The sequence below is a fragment of the Lacerta agilis genome, chromosome 6 (genome assembly GCF_009819535.1).
Source record: "Lacerta agilis isolate rLacAgi1 chromosome 6, rLacAgi1.pri, whole genome shotgun sequence".
NCBI lineage: Eukaryota > Metazoa > Chordata > Lepidosauria > Squamata > Lacertidae > Lacerta > Lacerta agilis.
Window position 1 is genome coordinate 39,793,942 of NC_046317.1, and position 22,091 is coordinate 39,816,032.

Below are 22,091 nucleotides of genomic sequence, written 5' to 3' on the forward strand. Positions count from 1 at the left end.
GCTGGCAGAGGATTACAAAGCCAACCATTTTAAGATAACTCACCATCTACATAGGAAAAGAGAGGTGTTTATATACAGTATTGATAAGTATAGAAAGTATCTGAGCCATATTGGATGCTACCATCCCAACTTAAAGGGGGGGGGGGAACCACTGATGAGTCACTGACTAAAAGATACTTGAAGCTTTGCTAAGAAAAATAGATGCAGATCATGCTTATATAGCCTTTTCTGTTGGATTCCAAGTGTTCTCCTTTATTATGACCATGAACCCCCTAGTGGCATGAAGAGCAATAACATCCATAATTGTCTTTTGGTAAACGATAAGGGATTATTGACCATAGACCTAAGTATGTGCAAGTCATATTGAACGTGACAGGCAGGAATAATTCTGCAAATGGCAGGTGTGTGTTTATGCCTAATCGTGTCTCCATAGTCCAAATTCACTACTCTGTTCTGAACACCATACTAGTATAGTGCATATAAATTGCAAAGGTGTATTTTTTTGTTGTTGTTGCCCATTCATCCAAGTCTGGAGAGTTTGGGATTTTTCTATCCTGAATCATTTGGTGTCCTCTGCAAGCTTAGCTAGAGGACTGGCCATTGCGAACTACAGATCATTTTTTAAAAAGTTAAATAGAACTTGTCCTAATTAGGGTTGGGGGAGCAATTTGATTCAGGCCTCATTTAAAATCTCATCAATTGAATCCTCACTTTCCAAAACAATATGCAAACTGCTGCACAGCTATCTTTTGAAATTCACAGCTCTTAATTTTGCTATGCAGTTTGCCAAGCAACATTTGCTACAAAAAGGGAAAACGTGCATAAAAATGTACTGTGAAAGTAACACAAAAATGCATTATATTAAGTGAAATCGTCTGCAAAAATATATCTACAGTAGTCAAAACTGCATAGAAAAATGGGTTTACTAGGAGAAATTTGCACTAAAATACTGGTGAATTTTAATGAGGATTTAAAAAAAGTCGCTAATTGCAGCAAAATGTGGATTTAAGTCTGGAAATTTAAGTCTGGAAAAATGAGACACTAAGAGAAGCAAAATTTCCTAGTCTCAATACAGTCCCTGGAGAAAAGCCCAGTGCTCAAAACTCCCCATTGCTAAAGCTACACATTATTCACAACAGGACCTGTCCTCATATCCCATGACTACTACGTTGACCAAGAAGCCTTATGCACGAGAATCTATCAAGTTTCTCTCGGATCTATATAATATTTTGAGTTGCCAATGGGCATCATGGAGCCCTCAGAACCCTCTTTTGCACATACTAAGAAATACTGACCCTCTCAATTTTAAAAAGTGGAGGCTTTCCCCCCCCCCCACCAGAGGGGTTGTATAGTTGGTGTGGGTTGTTGCACATTACAGAGTGTTGAATTATTTCTGTTTGTTATTTTTTGCAGAGGGTTTAGTTGTTCTTCCGGGGGCAGTTCTGAACAATACCAGTTTTTCTTTTGTGAAACTGCCCTCTCAACAACAGTTCATACCTTTCCAGTGTCTTCCACAGCGAAGGCAGAGGCGACTAACTCAATTTACCTTACATGGTTTTTAATGTACTATATTGCAACTTCACTGGTATTTTTATGGATTATAATTTAGTAATGATCTATTGCAATTATTGAGTGAATTTCTGGTTACTTATTATTTGTTGATATTTTGAGACTTTACTTGGATTGCTTTATTTGATGTACGTTGTTTAAGTCACATTTTGTATTACTTGTACTGAATAGGATTGTTTTAAGATGTGTGATCTTTTTTGTGTATTTTGTTGTTTCTTCAGCATGTCAGCAGCCTTGTGTACAGCAATATAAAAGGGAAGTATACAAATAAGAATTGAAATGAAAAATGAGATGAAATTTAGTTCAGCTAGTTTCCCATCCTGATGTTGTTAAAGAAATACATAATGTTATACCTTTGGCAATTTCCTTCTCAATTTCCTTCTTTGGTTACCTTAGTGTTTGTTTTGACAAAGCTTTTGCTCTTTTATAGCTTCCCCAATTTGAACCATACTTTTGCAGTGAGGCCCAAAATTCTAACAGTGGTGCACACTGCTTGAATTTGGCGGGAGGCAGGTAGAGGGGGAAATAGGAGTTCCCTCAATGGAACCTATTCCCTCTTCAACCTTTCTAAAACTGTAGCTTAATGGGGGACATCACACACACACACACACACACACACACACACACACACCCCTGTAAACAAGTAATGATATTGCACTGCCTTTATTTTGTACCCTGCATGTGGTAGTAGGGGGGCAGTAAGAAAGAGAAATAAGCCCAACTTCAGGAAGCATGTGGGCAGGGCCTCAGGCTGTATGCTTCTGTCAGCTTACCTTTCCTCCGGAAGTCAGCTTTGAGGAGTTAACTGGGGACTTAAGTGAATTTAATTGTAGGCTGGATTGTGCCCAATGTTAATATTTAAAGAATACCTTCAGGACAAAGTCCCAGAGCTTCGTAAGTTATTAATTCACTAGCAGAGAAACAGTCATGAAGTTCTATCACGTCCACATCTTCTGGTTTCAGGCCTGCTTTTGAGTAACATCTTTTTGCAGCCTCCTTTGTCATATCATAGCCAACCTATTAACAAAATAGAACAGACTTATATTTGAACTAATAGTTCTTAATCTCTCAACTCCTGTCAAAGTTATTGCTTCGCAAATTCTGAAAATCCAGGACATATCCTATCATTATAATACTGGTAACAAATAAATTGCCTGTACAAATACAGTATCCAGACATTTCTCCAATCAAGGGATGCTGCAAAAGCCATGTGTGCCACATTAAGATCCTTGGCAGAAAGATGGGGTATGAATGTAGCAATAAATAAACTATTATTTTTAGCCAGTGGGTCTCAAACCCTCGGTGAATTAGAAACGTCCCCTGCATGCAAAGACAAGCTTGGGTAGATTGAACGGATGAGACAAACTGAGGGTCCAAGAAGGTGGTTTCTGCACATGCTGAAGAGGGAAGTGAGAGGCAGATGGGGCTTGTCAACCTGGGAAGGTAGGCCATAGGAAAAGGCAAACTCTGACCCTAAAGCTCTGCTGCCTTGCAGGACATCTTCAGAAGAAAAAGCTAAGGAGTAAAGCCTACACAAATCTGGAGTGCAATCCCTAAGACAGTTGAATGGCACCTTGTACACCTCCTTCCAGCAATGCCTGCTGTGGAACTCTGCTTTCCTTTGGACCACATTAACAAGGGCGAGAGAGGGGTCTTGTTTTCTAGGACCTCCTTACACACTGCTCAGGCTTGCACTAGGGGGAGGTCACTTGGGTGCTGCAAATGCAACAGTTTGACTTAACCCCCGGAGACGCACTTCATTGTCTCTCAAGACAGACAGATGCCAACCAACCAACCCACTACCGCAGAGATCACACGCAAGTGCCTTGTGGCTACCAGGACTACCGTTATCTGTGCATCAGCTGCAAGCGCCTTTCTCGCCACTTCTAAGTCTCCTTAAATGCAGAACACATTGACTGAAAGCAAGTGCCACTGCATACGTTAGAATAGCAAGCCTACCGCTTTAATGCAGCTGTTCTCTACAAATGTGCTTGGAAGATCAGTCATCATCTCCTGGGCCACAATTTCAACGGCTCTCGACTCCAACCCATTCTTCCTCACAAACTCTTCACTAGCCAGCACTGCTGCTGCTGCCCCATCAGATGTTGGGCTAAAAGAGATGCAGAGTTTGAGAATCACCTAATCAATATATATTGAATTTCACATCCAAAAAAAGGGGGAAGGGGCAATTATAATTCACAATGCAAAATTAATCACCCGCTAAGAGCAAAAGATAAGTCAGTTACTGGTCCAAAGAAGATTAACAGCATCACTCTGAAGATCAAACTGATCATAAAAGCGATCACACTTTCATCCACACAAGGTAAAGTATCGGGCTTGTCGACGACCAAATCGTACTGCAAGGAGACATACTGAAATCAATATACAGTGGTACCCCGCAAGACGAATGCCTCGCACAACAAAAAACTCGCAAAACGAAAGGGTTTTGCGAGTTTTTAGTTGACTCGCGAGACGAATTCGTCTATGGCTCTTTTTCGCAAGACGAATTCGTCTGGCGAGGTACCACTGTAAGCCGTCACTGGAGCCGCGCCGCTGTTTGCTCGCTGCAGCCTTAAAACGCGGCTCCGGTGCAAGAGCTCACACATTACGCTTTCTTCTCTGCCACAATTGTGCACAATGCACAGGTGTAAGGTGGGGAAGAGAGAGAAATGCCCCATCAGGAGCAGGGCTTGCTGTGTGTCCTGCTCCACTCTCTATACATTTATGCCACACACAGAAGCAATGTATGAATAAGGCCCTGAGGGACGGCACGTGGAGATGGGCCATCAATCCCATTTCTTGAATACAGAATGTCCCAGGTACCATTTCCAGGATTTCCGGTTTAACAGATCATAGGTAGTTCAGAAATATTACTCCTGAGAGCACTGCAATCTTTAACAAAAGAAAGAACTGAACAGGGATAGAAGGAATCACATATTTTTCCTTAGGAAGACCTAGCACATACTTTGATATATGGCTAGATACTGTGAGAAAAAGTATTTTTTAAAAAATAAGACTAGCAGAATAAAATTAAGAAGTTGAGAGGGCTGCAACACTATTAGCATGCCATTCTTACCAACACTGTAGTATTGTTAAGAAATCAAAAACTTTACGTGACTGCAACACTTCGTCTAAACTGTACTCCTTTTGAAACTGAGAATTCCTGTGGGGGGAAACAAGGGGAAATTCCATCTCAATTAATATAATACTCATCAAAACAGAGAAATTGGCACCTTTTTAAAATTTATTTTACAATACAACTGCCTTATGTGAATAGAGCATGATAACATAGGAACTACTTTGCACATCAAACCAAAGTCCACCTAGTCCAACATAACATTATGCATATACTAGAGTCTCTAGGCACACCCAACCATGCGTGGAAGTTATGGCCCACCTGAGTTAATTCTTCTCTGCCACTTGTTTTCTGTGTGCCACTGCTTCTTTACATCATTTAAGTATTTTTCAGGGAAGAAAAAGGCTCCTGGAACTCATTACAAGATCAGAAATAAGATGGCCCCTACTCTATGGCTTGCAGTCAAAAGAGATATGATAGGAAAGGTAAAGGAAAAAACACACTTGGAATCTAGACCTTAGTTGCACATTCCAGAAGGTCGTAGTAGTTCAGCAGATCCAACCTGAATCTCAGCACAAAAAACGAGCTGCTGCTTCCTCTCCCCTCAACAGCAATAACAGTTGGCAGGTGGTGAGAGGGCACTCTCAGCTGGAGGTGCATACAGGGATGGTGGAGGGTGTCTGAACTGCTGTTGCTGCTGTGAAACTTAGCTATAATGGGATATAGCCATTTATACATCAAAACTTCCTAAATATATGCTTTTCAGCGATGAGGAGATAATTGGTCTGTCTATAAAACTGGAATCTTTTGAGGTTTCATGTTTTTCTATCATGCAAAATCTTTTCTTGGTATTGTTACCTAACATTCATGATACTTGGAATAGACTATATGAAATTAATGGACAGGACTTACTTAAGCTCCATTAATTTTAGTGGCTAACTCCAGGTAGAAATGAGTTGGATGGAACCCTAAATCTATGTTCTCCCCAGAATTTTGCACAAATAGTGTACTTACGGATTGTTAGTTGAATGTTTATGATTCTTCCATGCAATTTTTGCGAAATGTTCTTCTTTTGATCCTTAGTAGAGAGAGAGACACAAACCAGTCAAAAAGCTGGGGAGGGGAGGACAATATTACTTAGATAAATTATAACCCCATACTTCAAAATGTTCATAGACCTAGTATAAAAGCTTCCTATTAATTGCTTATACCATAAGCTGCTTTTGACTCAATTCTAGCTCACAGGGTGCTTAATTTAGCAGTTACAGATTTGCAGGAGCTATATTGTATGAAAAGCATGTAATAGCCAACAGAACAAAAGCAAAAGATATAGCAGGCAGCAAAGAAAAAATTGACACCGGAAAAGATTTGCAAGAGGGAAGACCATACTATACATTTGAAGCAGTATCATACCACTTTAAACAGCCATGTCTTCTTCCTCCAAAGCATTATGGGAACTGAAGTTTGTTAAAGGATGCTGAGAGTTGTCAGAAGACCCCTAATTCTCTCAGAGAGCTACAATTCCCAGAGTTCCCTTAGAAGGATTTACTGTTAAACCACTCTGAGAATTGTATCTCTGTGAGGGGGATATGAATCTCCTAACAACTCTCAGCACCTGTCACAAACTACACTTCCTATAATTCTTTGGGAGGAAGCTATGACTGTATAAAGTGGTATGAAACTCCTTAAAATGTATAGTGCAGATGGGAGCTAAAAGTCTCAAAAACAACCTGCTCTGGGAGTCAATCATTTCTACACACAGGTCTTCAGACAATCACCCGACACATCATTAATTAAAACAGGAAGGATGTTATTGAATGTGTTTTCTTGCAATGGTAATATAGTTGACAAACATAAGTAATACCGTATTTCTCCATGTGTTCTTTGCCAGCATTTCCAAAAAACTGTGGGGCAACTGGTGCTGCTGCGAGATCGTATTTGCTTAGCATCACTTCCATATGCTTGTCTATGGGATTCACCCTGTCGTTGAACTGAAACCAAAAGACAAGTTGTACATTTTTCACACCACAGCACCTGTACACCAAGATCCCCCATGAGAGAGAAAATATTGCAAGAACCCCCTCATTGTCTAGCATTTTCAATGCATTGTTTTCAAAGCCTTCCTTCTGAATGTACAGAACCAATTTGCTTGAAACATTGGGACCACCCAAGCCGCATGAGACTACACTACAAACCAAACTTCCCAAGTTTCCTGCAAGCTCAGGGTTTATAGAGTGGCCTCTATTTATAATTTTCACCCTTTTAAAAAGAACACCTTAGGAGCAAAAATCTGCTTTAAAAAATGGCATGCGCCTCAAGAATAGAGCACCAAATTTATGAAAGGTTTCACTACACACACATACAAAGCACCCTTCTGGGTCAGGTCAAAGGTCCATCTAGTCCAACATCCTCGCAGTGGCTAACCAGATGCTCATCGGAGGTCCACAAGCGGGAGCTGAGTGCAAGATCACTCTCCCCTCTTGTGGTTTCCAGCAACTGGTATTCAGAGGCACATTGCCTTCACCGGTGGAGATACAGCATAGACACCATGCCTAGTAGCCACTGATAGTCCAATCCTCCATGAATTCCTCTAAACCTCTCTTAAAGTCATCCAAATTGTTGGTCAGCACTACCTCCTGTGGAGCAAATTCCGTTGTTTAACTATGTGCTTTGTGGAAATGGTAGATATCACACACGTTTGACGGGGGTGGGAAGCTGTGGCTTTGAATATAAGGATGGTTAGAAAATGAGAAGAAGGCTGAAGAAATCGGTGAGAAGGCTCTGAGATTGGGCAGTGCTATAGGAAGGAACATTAGAATAGTAAGAATTACTACTCACAAGCCCATTTTGCCACATGTTGTTAAGAACCACTGTATGCAATACTTTGTTATGCTCTTTGTAAATGAGTTTCTAAATAGTAGTTATGACATGACTGTCAAGTTCCTTCATGAAATATGGCACTTTACAAAGTAACAAAAAAAGCTACTCGGGGGAGCAGCTTACAATATTTACTTGTTTTATTTTTAAAAATCTATTCTGCCCTTCTAGCACAAAAGCACCACTCAGCAGGGCCTACAGCATTCACAGCTGTAAATGGTGGGGTGAAGGTTACAAGCAGAATTACGTTCAGTTTCAAGAGCAGAGAAAATCCTGTATTCCTTCTGCTACACTGAGTGTGCCCAGTGCCAAAAGGAAACGGATACTGAGAAACCTCGTTTCCTAGTAAATGTTTTTTATTTAATGCCTTGTGTAGATGGTACATTATTATAGACAAGACTTTCTTCTTCTTCTTCTTCTTCTTCTTCTTCTTCTTCTTCTTCTTCTTCTTCTCGTTTTGCAAATGATGTATGATCCTATCTGTTTCCCAAATATGCCAGGCAAAATTGACTTTGGTTTCAATGCATTAAAATTGCTTCAATACTTACTTGAGATGAAAGTGACCCTCTTGCCATCTTCTCAAATCCAAGAGCCAGGACACAGTTAGCCATACCTTAAATACAAGTTATTTTGAATACTTTACACTCTATATGTGATTTAAAAACAAAACAACAACAAAAAACCCCATAATTTCATATTATACAGTACACTTGAAACCAGGCAGGAGGCCTGGACCTGCAGCTAAGCTTTTCAAACATTTGGCTGAAAATATTCCACAGCATGCTAAAAGCTGGTTTTTAAATCTCCTATAGTCAGTGATGGAACCCATATGCATTTGCAGTAGGAACTAAAACAGAACTTACCTCCCTGGACCAATTGTCTGGCCATGAACAAAGCAGTTGATCCAGTAGAGCAGTTGTTGTTCACATTCATAATAGGAATACCCGTTAGCCCCAAACTATGATAAATCGCTCGCTGACCACAGGTTGAATCACCTTTATAATGAAAAAGAAGATGCAGAATCACACAACTGGCCAGAGGAGCAATGCACTCTCTATCCTCCTTCTGAAGCTGTTAAATTACTCCAAACTTATTAACACTATTATGGGTAAATTCAATCCTAGGTATCTCCAGGTAAGTCTGAGAAGACTCCAGACTAAAACCCTGGAGGGCCACTCATTCTGTTTTTAATATTTAACAATACTGTACATCCATTTAGTGTTCAGGAGCCCATAAGCAAGTATATTTTCTCAGGCAAACTTTTCCTAATCAGCTGCCTATGCTGTTATAAATCAAAGGGTATAGGGTTAAATTGATTTCCACGTATTTTATGCCATTTAAAATCAAAATTCTAGCCTTTCCTATTTTATCTTCAGGCACTGAAGTTGAGAAAACTAGAGTAAGAGATTCATCTTACCCCTACAACCATACAAGACACAAGACACTTAGAAATGCCAATATGGTTATATAAATTTGTCAAATCCTATCCCTGCCATCCAATCTCAGAGCAGTTTAAATGCCACAGCTAACAGTTAATGCCAGAACAGAAAAACTGCTGCCTCAGTGATGCATTAGGTTAACAAGCAGATAGTAACAGTGGCAGATGAAGCCCAGGAAGAGAAGCCTTGAGGTCTTAACAGTAACATTACTTACCATAAACATAGCCCACACATGCCTGCTCCACAGAAGAATAAGGGACACCTGCATCAGCAAGAGCCTTCTGACCTGAACATTTGGGGGGGAAATAGTTAGGAAATCTTACCTAAATCTTTCAGTGGGTATTTAAATAACAAAACATGAGAGGTACATTTAAAAAGCAAATGGATTGCAAGTATACTTCTGTACTCTTAAACAGATTACATTTTACAAGATTTAGGCCAGTTCAGGCAAGATACAGTACCTGATGTTCTTTGAAATAGCCCCAACTGCCTCAAGGGATACATTCATAGGGTTACCAAGTCATTGGATAATAATAATAATTATTGGAGTTAGGTGTACATAGATACAGGTCACATAACACCATAGTAACTGGCAAAGGTTTTGTCAAACTGTTGGAATTACAGAAATCACTGCCAATGATAGACAGCTGCACCTGTGGAACTTCAGGTCACTTATTACTGTATGCGTGTTTGCAGATAGCTGGGATGTGCTTGCAGGGGTTTCCCCACAGAGCAGCAGATGATAATCAGCCCTTGGCTTTTCACACTGCAGTGCTCAAGTCTTGTAGGGGTTTTTTTTCCCCTTGAAATAAATGAATTTATTTCTTAAACAAATCTGAAGTTACAGTCTAATCCAGAGCTTTCCAAACTGTGTCGCGGCACGTTAGTGTGTCAGCTGCTGTATGTGGTGTGAACACTCCCTCAGCAACTCCCTGGGCTGGAAAGGTGTTAGTTTAACCTCCGGTTTGCTAGCAAAACTGAACTACTGTGTTGTGACATGACGCATGTCTAAAAAGCGTGTCATCGACATGAAAAGTTTGGAAAGCTCTGGTCTAGTCATTAGAGCAACAAACAGTGATATGCAAACCCTGATGATCAACTGATTGTTGGGCCTTGCAAAGCACTGCAAACTCTATGCAAGCCACAGCAATCAGCTCTCTGTCGGTGCTTGCAAAGCATCATACATAGGGCTTTGCAGGTGCCATTGATCAGCTGACCAGTGGTGCCTGCAAACCCCCTTCTGGCCTAGTCACAGCTTTACCTGCTCTACACCTGATATAAAGTGTAGGGCAGCTGGGTGTGGCTTGGCCAAAACAGCTTAGCAGACCAAATTTGTATTTATGTTGTGAACTGTCCTGTGAAGGGCAGTATGTAAATTAACAACGGAGGCCTAGCAGGCCTAATTAGCTCTCACAGGGCTGGGGGGGGGGGTTTAGGTTCCCCACGAATACTCTAATGACTTGGGCTCATCGTTGCAGAGACCAGCACACACTTAAAGTGAGTTTTCAAGAAAGTTAAAGAAGTTTTACATAAACATTTATGCTACTCTAGCCAAAATAGTAATTCCAACACACACAAGACCACTTTGTTTTTTTGCCAGCATTTAGGGACTCACTGACACTATAGTGCAAACAGAACACAAGAAAATCAGGTTCTATTCCCCCATCCCATTCTTGTGCAGTTGGTTAAGCTTCGAGGCATATGCCTGTCAAGCAAAAGCTCCCCACTTGGCCAGGGCAATCCTTCCCACCTCCCTGATGTTATCCTACACTGCCAAACCCTGACAACACCCAGACACACCTGGCAAAGCTCCTTAACTGGTAGCAACAATTGGCCAAGCAATAGGGCTTCCTAGGCCTATGGCTCCTCGCCAAGGGCTGTTGCAACTGCTCTCACACAGCATCATTGCGATATTGGCACAGCAGCTGAGCCATGCTATCTCCAGACCCCTCCAAGTGCTTGGTTTTCTCTAGGGCACTGCCCCCTTCCCCCAGTGCAGTATAAGTTGTGAGCCAGACCCCATTATGATGAACCAACCTGCTTCTTTAGCCATGTCGGGGTAATCAAAATTTTCACGAGACCCAGGCTTTTCAAACTGTTGGAAAGAAAAGCATTTTTTTTAAATTAAAAACGCAAGCCTATTTTCTTCACATTCGTACTCTTATGTAACTTCTGATTACACAAATTCTGCAGAGAGTGAAAGGCCAAGGAAGTACACACCACCACACACACACGGTAAATGCCTTTTCAGATCTTATTATATTTTAAGATAGCCACTTGTCATTACACAAATTCAGCAATACAGTATACTGTATAGTGGTGCAAACAAATCTTAACATTAAAAATTCCTTAAGTTCTGCTAAAGAAAAAAATCATGATGCTAGAAGGAAGACAGGACCTCTATGTTAAGCTACAGCATTTTTGTTTATCTTTTGATGCACTAGTAGTAATGCCATTAGAATACCTGGCACTTTACAACGTAACAAGAATGCAGGTCTGTGTCACAAGTAGCTAACAGTGCCAAAGGTCCTTGCTCAGCTATTGCATAAGCTATCAACCTATCTTCCAAGAGGTTGTGACATTCCTCATTTTTTACATGCTAACCTGACATATGCCAGACCAATAGGTAAGATTTAGAATGAGGAATCATACAAATGCTTAGAGCAAAGGAAAGAAGTCTGGAGCTAAATATTATGCCTGTGAACAGAAACTTCGCCCTTTCATGTGGAAGGGGTCCTTCAGATCCAGTCTCTAGTCTAGGCTTCCTCAACCTCGGCCCTCCAGATGTTTTGAGACTACAATTCCCATCATCCCTGACCACTGGCCCTGCTAGCTAGGGATCATGGGAGTTGTTGGCCAAAAACACCTGGAAGGTTGAGGAAGCCTGCTCTAGTCTCTTGCATATTAATCTTCTAATAAAAACTTTCTGAAGTGTATTTATTTATTTATTTATTTATTTATTGTTGCAGTTATGATAATTCTTATCACTCCCCCCCCCACTTTGCAGCAAGGCAGCTACAGTAACAAATTCGCACGAATAATATATACCCACCCACCCGTATGCATATACACCCAACACCCCATGGAAATATCATTGAAAACAATCAAGTCAGACAAATAAAGCAGCAGAATAAAATTAGAAAGATCTCAGGCTTTATTAAAAGTCACTGACAAAGAGAGAGAGATGAAGATGTTTTATGCCTCATCCCAGATAGTGGGCAATCCCTAATGTTAGCCATATTCAGAGCATATACCCACTAAAAGTAATAGAGTCAATTTATTTCTGTGGGTTACAATGGGTATGCTTTAGTAAGACTGAGTTGGATATCAGGCACTGTACCTGTGGCAAAAAACATTGTATGCATTTGGTTAATTTCGTACAAGCAACCAACCGTCATATACACATTCAGGTCTTTTGGGGACCCTGACTATTGCTCCCCATAATTTCCCTTTGCCCCCTGTCAACAGAGCCTATACTTATACCCATTCCCTCCAGTGAGCCTTTCCTTGCTTTGTTTGTTGGCTTGCATTTATTTCAATGGATCCCTGCCTTGTCAATTAACATTCACAGCATTCTCTTTCCTCCAGTGAACCTTATGGTTTCCTACTGAAAGCAAGGGGGAAATTGTCACTCACACTGTAATAATATTCCTCCCTTTTAATTAGTCTTCCCCAACACAGGGGTGGCAGCGCTGGGAAGACTCTACCTGTTGAATTTCTTCCAGCCACACAGCTATCAAAGGGGCCGGTGGCTAGTATTGCTGGGGGGGCCCGACCCAACCTACCTTGTAGGATTATTGCAAGGCTAAGACAGGGGGTTGGAAGCCATGCAGACCACGCAGTTTCTTGGGAGGGATGGAAAAGAGGTGCAGCTGAGAGATGCCTGAAAAGGGGAGCAACCCTAAGCGCTCTCATCCCCCCCCCGCACTCCTTTCTCAACAGAGCAACCCATCCAGTACCTTAGTCATGCCGACTCCCACCACAAACACCCTCCTTCCTAGCCGGGAGGGAGCCATCGCCGCTGCTCAGGATCGCCCTGCGTCCCGGTCCCCAACTGCAAGCCCGACGACCACCAGAAGACGAGCGCACGTCCTTCTCCTCCTCCTCCCTAGCAATCGCGCGCGGGCTGTTGGAGCAGGGGCGGAGGTTCCAGCCAAAGGTCGACGGCAGGGGCGGGGCCGCCCTGAGATCATCGCTCCGCCCCCCGCGCTCTTAAAGCAACAGTGTATCTGTATCTGCCAAGACCGATCGCGCAGGACAGCAGATGAAAATTAGTGGTTGCATAAGCACCGAAGAACTATAGACTGTCGAGTTGGAAGGGACCCGAGGGTCATTTAGAGCAGTGTTTTTCAACCACTGTTCCGCGGCACACTAGTGTGCCGCGAGATGTTGCCTGGTGTGCCATGGGAAATTACTTTATATATAGCCAATATAGGCAAAGAGTTTTCTAATGGTGGTGTGCCTCGTGATTTTTTTCATGAAACAAGTGTGCCTTTGCCCAAAAAAGGTTGAAAAACACTGATTTAGAGCAACCCCCTGCAACTCAGGAATCATGCCCTGCAACCTTCTGGTTAAGCTTCTATGAAGGTTGTTTTTGCAAAGGTAGTGATTTGAAAACCCTAAAGCAAAAACTTTGGGAAGAGAAGATGGTTCAATTCCATAGCTTTCCCCACTTGCCTGGGAGTAAGCCCCACTGAATTCAGTAGGGTTTACTTCTGAGTAGCTTTAGTAAGCATTGCCCTGTAAACTTACACCAGTCTAAGCCACGACATAGCAGAGAGAGAGGCGCTATTTCCTTGCCTCGACCCCCAAACTTAACAGTTTGCAGGCAAGGAGGCGGCGCCTTTCCACTCGTCCTCAGCTCCAGCCGTAAGGAAGTGAGAGCGAGCGCTGCTATCGATCCGCCGCCGCCGCCGCTCCTTTCAGCCTTCCAAGAACTAATAATAATAATAATAATAATAAAAAGAATCGCGATGCTCCGCTTGGGCAGAGCAGTCGCGTTGCTGCGGACGCTTCCCGCCCAGCCCCGGGGGGAACGGGGCAACTTCCCCAGAAGAGCCGCGTCTGCCGGGAGGCAAAAGGAGATCTTGCTCGAGGTGCACGGAGAGGCTGGCGGCGGTGAGTAGAGCCCAGCCCCAGGAGCCTCCTGAGGGTGTCCCGGCCCAATAGGGGAGGTCCAGGGTGGCTCTTCAATAAAAGGGAGCTTCGCAGACGACGTGGGGGGACGGGGTCGTAGCTACTATGTCCTGCAAGTTGTTGCAAGGGGCGAGGTAACCTCCCGTCTCGTCCAGCCCTTTGCATGTTTACTTGTTAACTCGGAAATAAGTCCCGCTGAGTTCCACGGGGCTTATACTCCGAGGTAAGTAGGCACAGGATTGCAGCGAGGCTATGGAAGGTGGATGGGTGGATTTCATAAAATTTATATGCCGCTTGAACCTCAGAGAGCGTTACCAAAAAAATAATAATAATAAAGCAAGAAAATCATCACTAAAAAGTTTGCAGCTGTAATGATAAAAGACAGAGGTTAAATCCTCAGTAAAATAGGCTGGAACAAATTAATACTCCAGCAAAGTTTCCTAAAACATCTCTGAAGAGAGAGCAACTGTAGTCTACTATCAAAACCTGGGAAGCCCCGTCAATTATGTTGCTGTCCTCCAATCACAAGCGTTGTTCGTGGGCAACACTCTCCCAGTAAACAAAGATTAGCTGCGCATGAAAGGCACCAATGGGCGCGTCACAACTCGAAGGAGCCGCCTAGCCGATTTCAGGAATGGATGAGAGATCCGCTGCATTTGGGAAGGCTGCACCTGTTGACCTCCAGTTGTTTTGGATTACAACTCCCTGGCACATGAGTGGCAAAAGCTGCACTAAACACAGCAGGGATGGGGAACCTGAGGCCTTCTGGATGTAGTTCGGTGGCAGAGCATCTGTCTTGAGTTCAGATAGGGCTGGGTTCAATCCCCCTGCATCTCCAGAAAGGGCTGGGAGAGACTCCTGCCTAAAACACTGAGAGCTACAGGCAGTCAGAGTAGACAGTACTGAGCTAGATAGACCTAATGGTCTAATTCAGCATACTCCTATGCTATGCTCTAACTCTCATTAGCCCTAGTCAGAATGGCCCATGGTCAAGGATGGTGAAAGTTGTGGCTCCGAGAACATCTGCAAGGCCATTGGGTCTGTCTCTGGGCTAAGCCTAGCCTTGGTCACTGGGTTTGTGTCCCTCTCCCTCTCATTTGCATTCCACACACCCTGGAGTATTGTAAATTGCCTTGAAAGCTCTGGCTGAAAAAGTGGCTTTAATGTTTAAAATCAACAATAAGAAATGGAAATATCTCTAAACAATAAATGAAAAAGTTCTTTATTTTATTTATTTATTTTATTTGGAGTACAGGTATTGCAGAAATTCTGATGAACAGACCACATGCCAGAAATTCACTGGGGAAAGTGCTCGTGGATGAGGTGAGTGAAGATCATTCTTTTGTCTTCCATCGTACAGATGATATTTATATTTGTATTGGGGTCCCAGGTAACTTAGTAGCTTCTTAGACCTTAGTAGAACCTAGAGTTTTTGAAGTGGAGACAAACAGCATAGTCCTATACATATATAATAAGTAGTAAGTCCCGTTGAATTAAATATGCCTGGAGGACCACCTTTTCCATCCTTGATATATAGATAGGTTTGCAACCTGCATGTGCAGGATAGTCTAATATTTACATAATTTGCATGGAAATGCTTATAAGTACAATAGCAAAACAATGGGTTGTATCCAATGCTAGTCCTACTCAGACATGATTGAATATAACTTAGGTCCATTAATGTCAGTGAGTCTCTAGTCTTATTTGGATACAAGCCAATCTATCAGCATGCTGAATATTTGATCCGCTTAACATGCTTTTGTGTACCTTCAATTTCATTTTTTCAGTTCAGTGCTGAACAATGGTCACATAATAAATCAAATGAACTGGTAGAATTTTCTGTTAATTGAAATCTGATGTTGCGCCCACTCTCTCCTGCTCTCCCCCTCAGCTGTTTGAAACCCTTGAAGTTCTCCATTTTGATGAGAGTATTCGTGTGGTGATAATTAAGAGCAAAGTGAAAGGCGTTTTTTGTGCAGGTGGGTAGAGGCATTCTCTGATTTAAGAAAATCAGAGGCAAATATATATATATGAATAAGCACAATAGATTTTAAGCAATTATATAGCCCACCAATCATATGTTTCCCCCCACTGGATTTAATATGTATTTGTTGTGTCTTGTGTATCCTTGTGATTACAGAAATTGCTGCCTCCAAATCTAAAAGCTGAATTATTTTTTCTACTGGGTATAAATATATGTTTTTTTGGGGGGTAGTTTTACTGCTTTTCTCATCGTATCTCATCCTCATTCATATTCCTGGCATTCTATTACCAGCAGTAGTGCAAACTTTAAATTCCAGAACATCTTGATTTCTACACTGTGCTGAGATCATTTGAACCTTGTGAAATATAGCACAAACATGATAGCAGTTAATATGTGTAATTGACACTGGGCATTTGAGTTTGAGCCAGTGTGGTGTAGTGGTTAAGAGCGGTAGACTCGTAATCTGGTGAACCGGGTTCGCTCCTCCACATGCAGCTGCTGGGTGACCTTGGGCTAGTCACACTTCTTTGAAGTCTCTCAGCCCCACTCACCTCACAGAATGTTTGTTGTGGGGGAGGAAGGGAAAAGGAGATTGTTAGCCACTTTGGGGTAGTGAAAAGCGGGGTATCAAATCCAAACTCCTCCTCCTCTTCTATTAGGGTGTATCAATTATGTAGGAGGAGAATGGAACATGTTTGCATTATTCTGTCATAATTGATTAATAGACTGCCAAAGCTAACAAGGCTTCCTGAAACCAAATTGCAAGTTGTCACTATCACAACCTAATCCTACACAGAATTAGGTATGTGTGCCTCTACAAGGGACTCAGCTGTAAAAAAATTGTAGTTTACAGGGCAGTTACTAGTGCATTGAAGCACTGCTGTTAAATCCATTGTGTTTCCTTTCTCTACCCCCCCCCCCCAACTGCCTTCTGCTGTTGTAAATTCAGGTGCTGACTTAAAAGAGCGTGCTAAAATGAGCAATACTGAAACAGACCATTTTGTTCAGAGGCTCAGAAACTTAATGGATGGCATTGGTAAGTACCTCACGGTGAACTCCTTTGCATGTAATTGTCTTTTTAACAGGGGTAGGGAACCTTTTCGACTCAGTAGGCCAGATCATTATCTCCCTTTACCTTCAAGGCCCGACTTTGACTGGTAGGGGGGATCACTCACTTGTCAGTCCTCTGCCAACAGTTTACTCATGGGGTTTGCTTATACAGCATGTCCCCCACAGGAAATATGCTGGTGAAGCAGCACGCTGCAGCAGGGGTGTAGTGAGCCACTTCGTCACCCAGGGCGGCAAACCCGGGGACCCAGCGGCGGTGCGTGTGCGCATCGCTGTGTCTGACGCATGCACTGTGCGTCGTGTGTCAGACTCAGCGCACATGCGCAGCACATACAATGCACTGCGCATGCGTGCCGCGCCATAGCGGCACTACCGGGCGGAACCCAAACGAGCTGCAGGGCGGAGTGGCCTTGCCCCGCAGCCTGCTCGCAAACCTGCTCGGTGGCCTGCTCGCAGGCTGCAGGGTAAGGCCGCTCCACCCCGTGGCCCGTTCGGGGCCCGCCAGCGGGGCGGGGCCAGCCAGCGTGTTACCCCCCCTCCCCTGGAACCCAGGGCGGACCACCCCCTATGCCCCCCCTTCACTCCACCCCTGCGCTGCAGGACTGAACTCTCTTCAAGCCTAAACACATCTAGAACACTGTTGCATTCATTTAAATGAAGCATTGTTTCCAGGTATTTGAGATCAGGGTGTTAGATTTGAATTCATATGGAGTTACTTCTTTCTTCTGTCTGAAATTCCTAAATGTTGCCTAGAACTGCTGCAAAGACAAACATTTAATGAAACAACCCTGCTTGTGTAGGCTAAACTAACTTTTTTTAAAAAATAAAGGCCACATTCATATTAAGTCTCCCCATTCATCACTATGCTATCTTGGATGTTGTTGTTCAGTCATGTCCGACTCTTCGTGACCCTTGGACCCTTCGCTATCTTGGATAGATTTACCAACTACTGTAAATGGTGCTGCACTGAATGTCTTGCTATTTAATTTTTACAGCTGCTCTGCCAATGCCCACCATTGCGGCCATAGAAGGCCATGCGTTGGGTGGGGGCTTGGAACTGGCACTAGCTTGTGATCTCCGTGTGGCAGGTGAGTCCACCAGCACAACCAGGGTCTTCTACTCTCACTGCAATGACACTTATAGTTGGCAATTGGAGGTATTCCCTTGTGCTAAAATTCCAAGTGCTAGCATTTAGTGCTTTTAAGCATGTTGACACTGTACTATGTGCTAATGTAGCTTCTCCCCTTGTTGTGTTCTTGTTATAAATCAGCATCGTCGGCTAAGATGGGTTTGATTGAAACAACAAGAGGACTCTTTCCTGGTGCAGGTAGCATAGCTTCATCCACTTTTTTTGCTGCTTTTACATTAATTATGTGTCCTATTATGAGGTAATAACGCTATAATTAAGCTAAAACACCCCAGCAGTCCCAAGACCCCTTCCCAGTTCTGCCAGTTATTTAAGCAAGATCTCATATTTGTTTTTCCTTAAAAAAAAAAGAAATTGGATATGTGAATACTCCCTTCTCCAGTTTTAAAACAGAAATGCTTTTATACAAAACCATTTTGACCTTAGGTGAGAGAGCAATATAATTTTAAAGACTGGCAGCCTGACATCTCAATCACTTCGCCGGTTAACTGTTCATCCCAGCAAATGAATGCCGCATCTCCTCCTAGTAATTTTCCACCTGTAGCTACAAATATTTTCTGAAATGTAAACTAAATCCCAGCTATTTTGGAATACTACAACATTTAGACACTATAGAGAAGGAAATTCAAAGATCTGAATTGTGGAAATTCAGTCTTTGAGGCAGAACTTAATAGCTTTTCCACAATCTCATTTTTCACTTACTTAAAACAAACGAACATACATGCCCTCCAGCTGTGGTTGAATTCCCAACTCCCACCAGTCCCAGGACAGGGATAATGGGAGTCCAACCGCACCTAGAGAGCCGCAGGTTCCCCATCTCTGAACTACAGCAGTACAGTTGTACCTTGGTTCTCGAACGGAATCCATTCTGGAAGTCCATTCGGCTTCCGAAAATGTTCAAAAACCAGAACACTGACTTGCGGGTTTGTAGCGTTCAGGAGCCAAAACGTTCGAGAACTAAGCTGTTCGAAAACCAAGGTACGACTGTATAGTTTAAGCATGGAAACCATAAAGATGTGCATCCTCTAAAAACTATGTTATGGATTTGGTGTTTTTTTCCTGTCTAGGTGGAACCCAGCGCCTACCACGCTGTATTGGACTAAGCCGTGCTAAAGAACTAATTTTTACTGGCAGACAGATTGATGGACAAGAGGCGTTCTCAATAGGTTTGGTTAATCATGCAGTGCCACAGAATGAGGAAGGGGATGCAGCTTACCAAAGAGCACTGGCTTTGGCTGAAGAGATTGTTCCTCGGGTCAGTATATCTCTGCATTTGTGTAATGTCAAGGTTGCTTTGTGTAATACATTGAATCTGTTGCAAAGTAAACCAGGCTAGAATTCTTTAGTTTCTGCCTTTCTGAATAATTTGATGTCCTCTGTAAAATTAAGCTGGTTTGCTGCTCGTTTAAAAACTGGTACGAACAGATATTTGGAAAACATTGTGCATACTTTCTGTATAGCGATAACTATCCCAATCTTTAATGATACCATTTTGGATCTATAAGAGACTCATCGTATTCCACGAATTGAGGTATATTTTGGAGCTCTTAGTCCTCGATAAGGCACTCAGCCAGGAACTAGACTTGGGGGTTGGGGGCATCACTGTGTGTTTCCAATTACTCACAGAAGTTCGTATCTGCATTGGAATGTAGGTGAAATGATTTGTTTTTGTTGATCAATTTGAGATGTTTCATCGGAAGCAATTCATAAATGGAAATTAAATATATATAAATATATATATATATTCTCTTTAAAGGCTCCCATAGCTGTGAAAATGGGAAAAGTGGCTATAAACAAAGGGAGTGAGGTAAAGTAGGCTTTTTATAACCATCTTTGTTACAGTTCATTATTAAACCAGCAGAACCCCACCAAAACAGTTGCTTCTCGAGTGGCATAACTCATTTGTAGCATAACTCATAAGAAACTGTTCATCCTTGGCTCCTTCCTTCTCCCTCCTATGCCTTTCCTCAGGCCTGTCATTTCACTTCCACCCAATTAATTATTGCCTGTAAAAACAGGTGGACAGCAATACAAGCAACAGCGAGGCAGAGATTTGTTTTGTTTAAGCAAAGACTGAATTAGAGAGGTAACCTTATTAGTTTGTCTTTCAGTACCTTAAAAACTAAAGGACCTGTTGTGACAGCGGCTTCAACAAATGCTTCTATCTGATGAAGGGGTTCCTAGTCCACAAAAAGCTTTTACTACATGTTAGTCCAGCGGTCAGCAAACCTTTTCACCAGGGGGCTGGTCCACTGTCCCTCAGACCTTGTAGGGGGCCAGACTATATTTTGGGGGGGAAATATGAATTCCTATGCCCCACAAATAACCCAGAGATGCATTTTAAATAAAAGGACACATTCTATTCATGTAAAAACATGCCGATTCCCAGACCATCCGTGAGCCAGATTTAGAAGGCAATTGGGCCGTATCCGGCCCCCGGGCCTTACTTTGGGGACCCCTGTGTTAGTCTTTAAGGCCCATGACCATTGCTGTTTAAAGTGCAGTTACTCATTTTAACATAATGAAGACTGATCCCTTTAGTCACTTCATCAAGTCTGTCATGATAGTGCTCTGTTGTTAAAATAATAGCACTTTTGCAAGATACAAGTTTAAGTGCGCTTTTTCTCACATGCAATTAAGATTTCTCTTTTTCCAGGTGAATATTTCCTCTGGTATGGCTATTGAAAGAATGTGTTATGCCCAGGTAAGCTAGCCTTTAATTAAACCCTACTTAAGTGCTCACTTTATGCGTATTAAAATGCTCAGCTGTGAAACACTTCTCACTCTGAAGATCAGTGAGAAGAGTCAAATGCTTCTATCTATGATTTGACTCCAAAAGGTGCAATTGCACTCAGAAACTTACTTGGAATGTTTGACTTTCCTCAGTTCTTACCTGAGAGCATTGTTTCTAGCATCCCTCTACAAACAGCTGTACACTCAGAGCATCTAATAAGGCTGCTCAGGATTCATCAGTTGAGAGCTGTAATGTGTAATACATGTACACACCACTATGATATTGATTGGAAAAATAGATGTGATGGGATCAGCAGACTGAGCACTCTACATCTGTTACTCACTTACTTCATAAAGGAAATGTTTGTATACTCCTCCCCAAGGATGGTGGCAATTAGGAAATATAGTATTAATTGGTTTCTGTCTTTTATATACAGAATATCCCTACGAGAGACCGGGAGGAAGGGATGGTAGCTTTCATAGAGAAACGGCCACCTAAGTTCATTGGGAAGTGACTTTTGTCAAACTTCGTTCAGTTGACTGAAGACAATTGCAAGAAGTTACGAGAAGGCTGTGTCTTATTACAACTTTTTTTCTACATAAATTTTATATTCAGCCAACGTACTGTTTCACTTGTTACTCCTTTCAGTCCTAAGTGTATGTGTGTAATTAATGCTTATAAATAGGAATGTCGATATATGCTGGGGATTGAGTATAGTACCAGTAGCAGAAAGGCAAAGTCATGCTGATAATTTAAGAGGATGTTAAGAGAAGAACTGTCTTCTTAGGATGTTCATCCTCATTCTTGGTTTCAACACCACTGCTAGAATGCCTTTATAATCATACAGAATATTCTTTGTGTCCATCCAGGAGGACGTAAGGGAGGTGCCAAGTTCTTAGAAGGGTAAAAATGCTCCTTTTTAGAAGACCTCTAAACTCACATGCAGCTTATCATATGTGAGAACAGTTGGCATCACCTTCAGCGTACCAAAAATATTTGAGAACTTGGCTTTCAGCACTTTCAACACAGCAGCACCCTAATGCACAGTCCATGAAATGGTT

General features: G+C 42.4%; 2 protein-coding genes across 3 annotated transcripts in view; one reads left to right on the forward strand and one right to left on the reverse strand.

Annotated features, from left to right (window-relative positions):
- The window catches only part of SCP2 (sterol carrier protein 2), a 28,581-nt gene extending 15,575 nt beyond the window's left edge, over window positions 1-13,006 (reverse strand). Inside the window, exons 1-10 of the mRNA XM_033152113.1 lie at window positions 12,921-13,006; window positions 10,999-11,056; window positions 9,176-9,247; window positions 8,386-8,517; window positions 8,071-8,135; window positions 6,510-6,636; window positions 5,660-5,723; window positions 4,646-4,732; window positions 3,529-3,679; window positions 2,439-2,586 (exon numbers count right to left, since the gene is read on the reverse strand). Of these exons, the coding sequence (XP_033008004.1) occupies window positions 2,439-2,586; window positions 3,529-3,679; window positions 4,646-4,732; window positions 5,660-5,723; window positions 6,510-6,636; window positions 8,071-8,135; window positions 8,386-8,517; window positions 9,176-9,247; window positions 10,999-11,056; window positions 12,921-12,977 (961 nt within the window). The 5' untranslated portion in view covers window positions 12,978-13,006. The remainder of the gene's footprint in view (window positions 1-2,438; window positions 2,587-3,528; window positions 3,680-4,645; window positions 4,733-5,659; window positions 5,724-6,509; window positions 6,637-8,070; window positions 8,136-8,385; window positions 8,518-9,175; window positions 9,248-10,998; window positions 11,057-12,920) is intronic.
- Window positions 13,007-13,918: 912 nt separating this feature from the next.
- Window positions 13,919-21,650, forward strand: ECHDC2 (enoyl-CoA hydratase domain containing 2). Of its 2 annotated transcripts, XM_033152114.1 has the most exons (10): window positions 13,922-14,079; window positions 15,353-15,420; window positions 15,989-16,076; window positions 17,031-17,117; window positions 18,145-18,237; window positions 18,420-18,476; window positions 19,364-19,551; window positions 20,053-20,103; window positions 20,953-21,000; window positions 21,467-21,650. In XM_033152114.1, exons 1-10 carry the CDS (start codon window positions 13,935-13,937, stop codon window positions 21,542-21,544), a joined length of 903 nt encoding a protein of 300 aa, XP_033008005.1. In that variant the 5' UTR covers window positions 13,922-13,934; the 3' UTR covers window positions 21,545-21,650. The 2 variants fall into 2 exon arrangements, with proteins under 2 accessions (XP_033008006.1, XP_033008005.1); XM_033152115.1 differs by lacking the exon at window positions 18,420-18,476 and having other exon boundaries at window positions 13,919-14,079.
- The last annotated feature ends 441 nt before the right edge of the window (window positions 21,651-22,091 follow it).

Coding starts and splice junctions, on each gene's coding strand:
- ECHDC2 (XM_033152114.1), top strand. CDS start 13,935: ATGCTCCGCTTGGGCAGAGCAGTCGCGTTGCTGCGGACGCTTCCCGCC. Junction 18,238..18,419: donor TTGTGATCTCCGTGTGGCAG/GTGAGTCCACCA, acceptor GTTATAAATCAG/CATCGTCGGCTAAGATGGGT. Junction 20,104..20,952: donor CTATAAACAAAGGGAGTGAG/GTAAAGTAGGCT, acceptor CTCTTTTTCCAG/GTGAATATTTCCTCTGGTAT.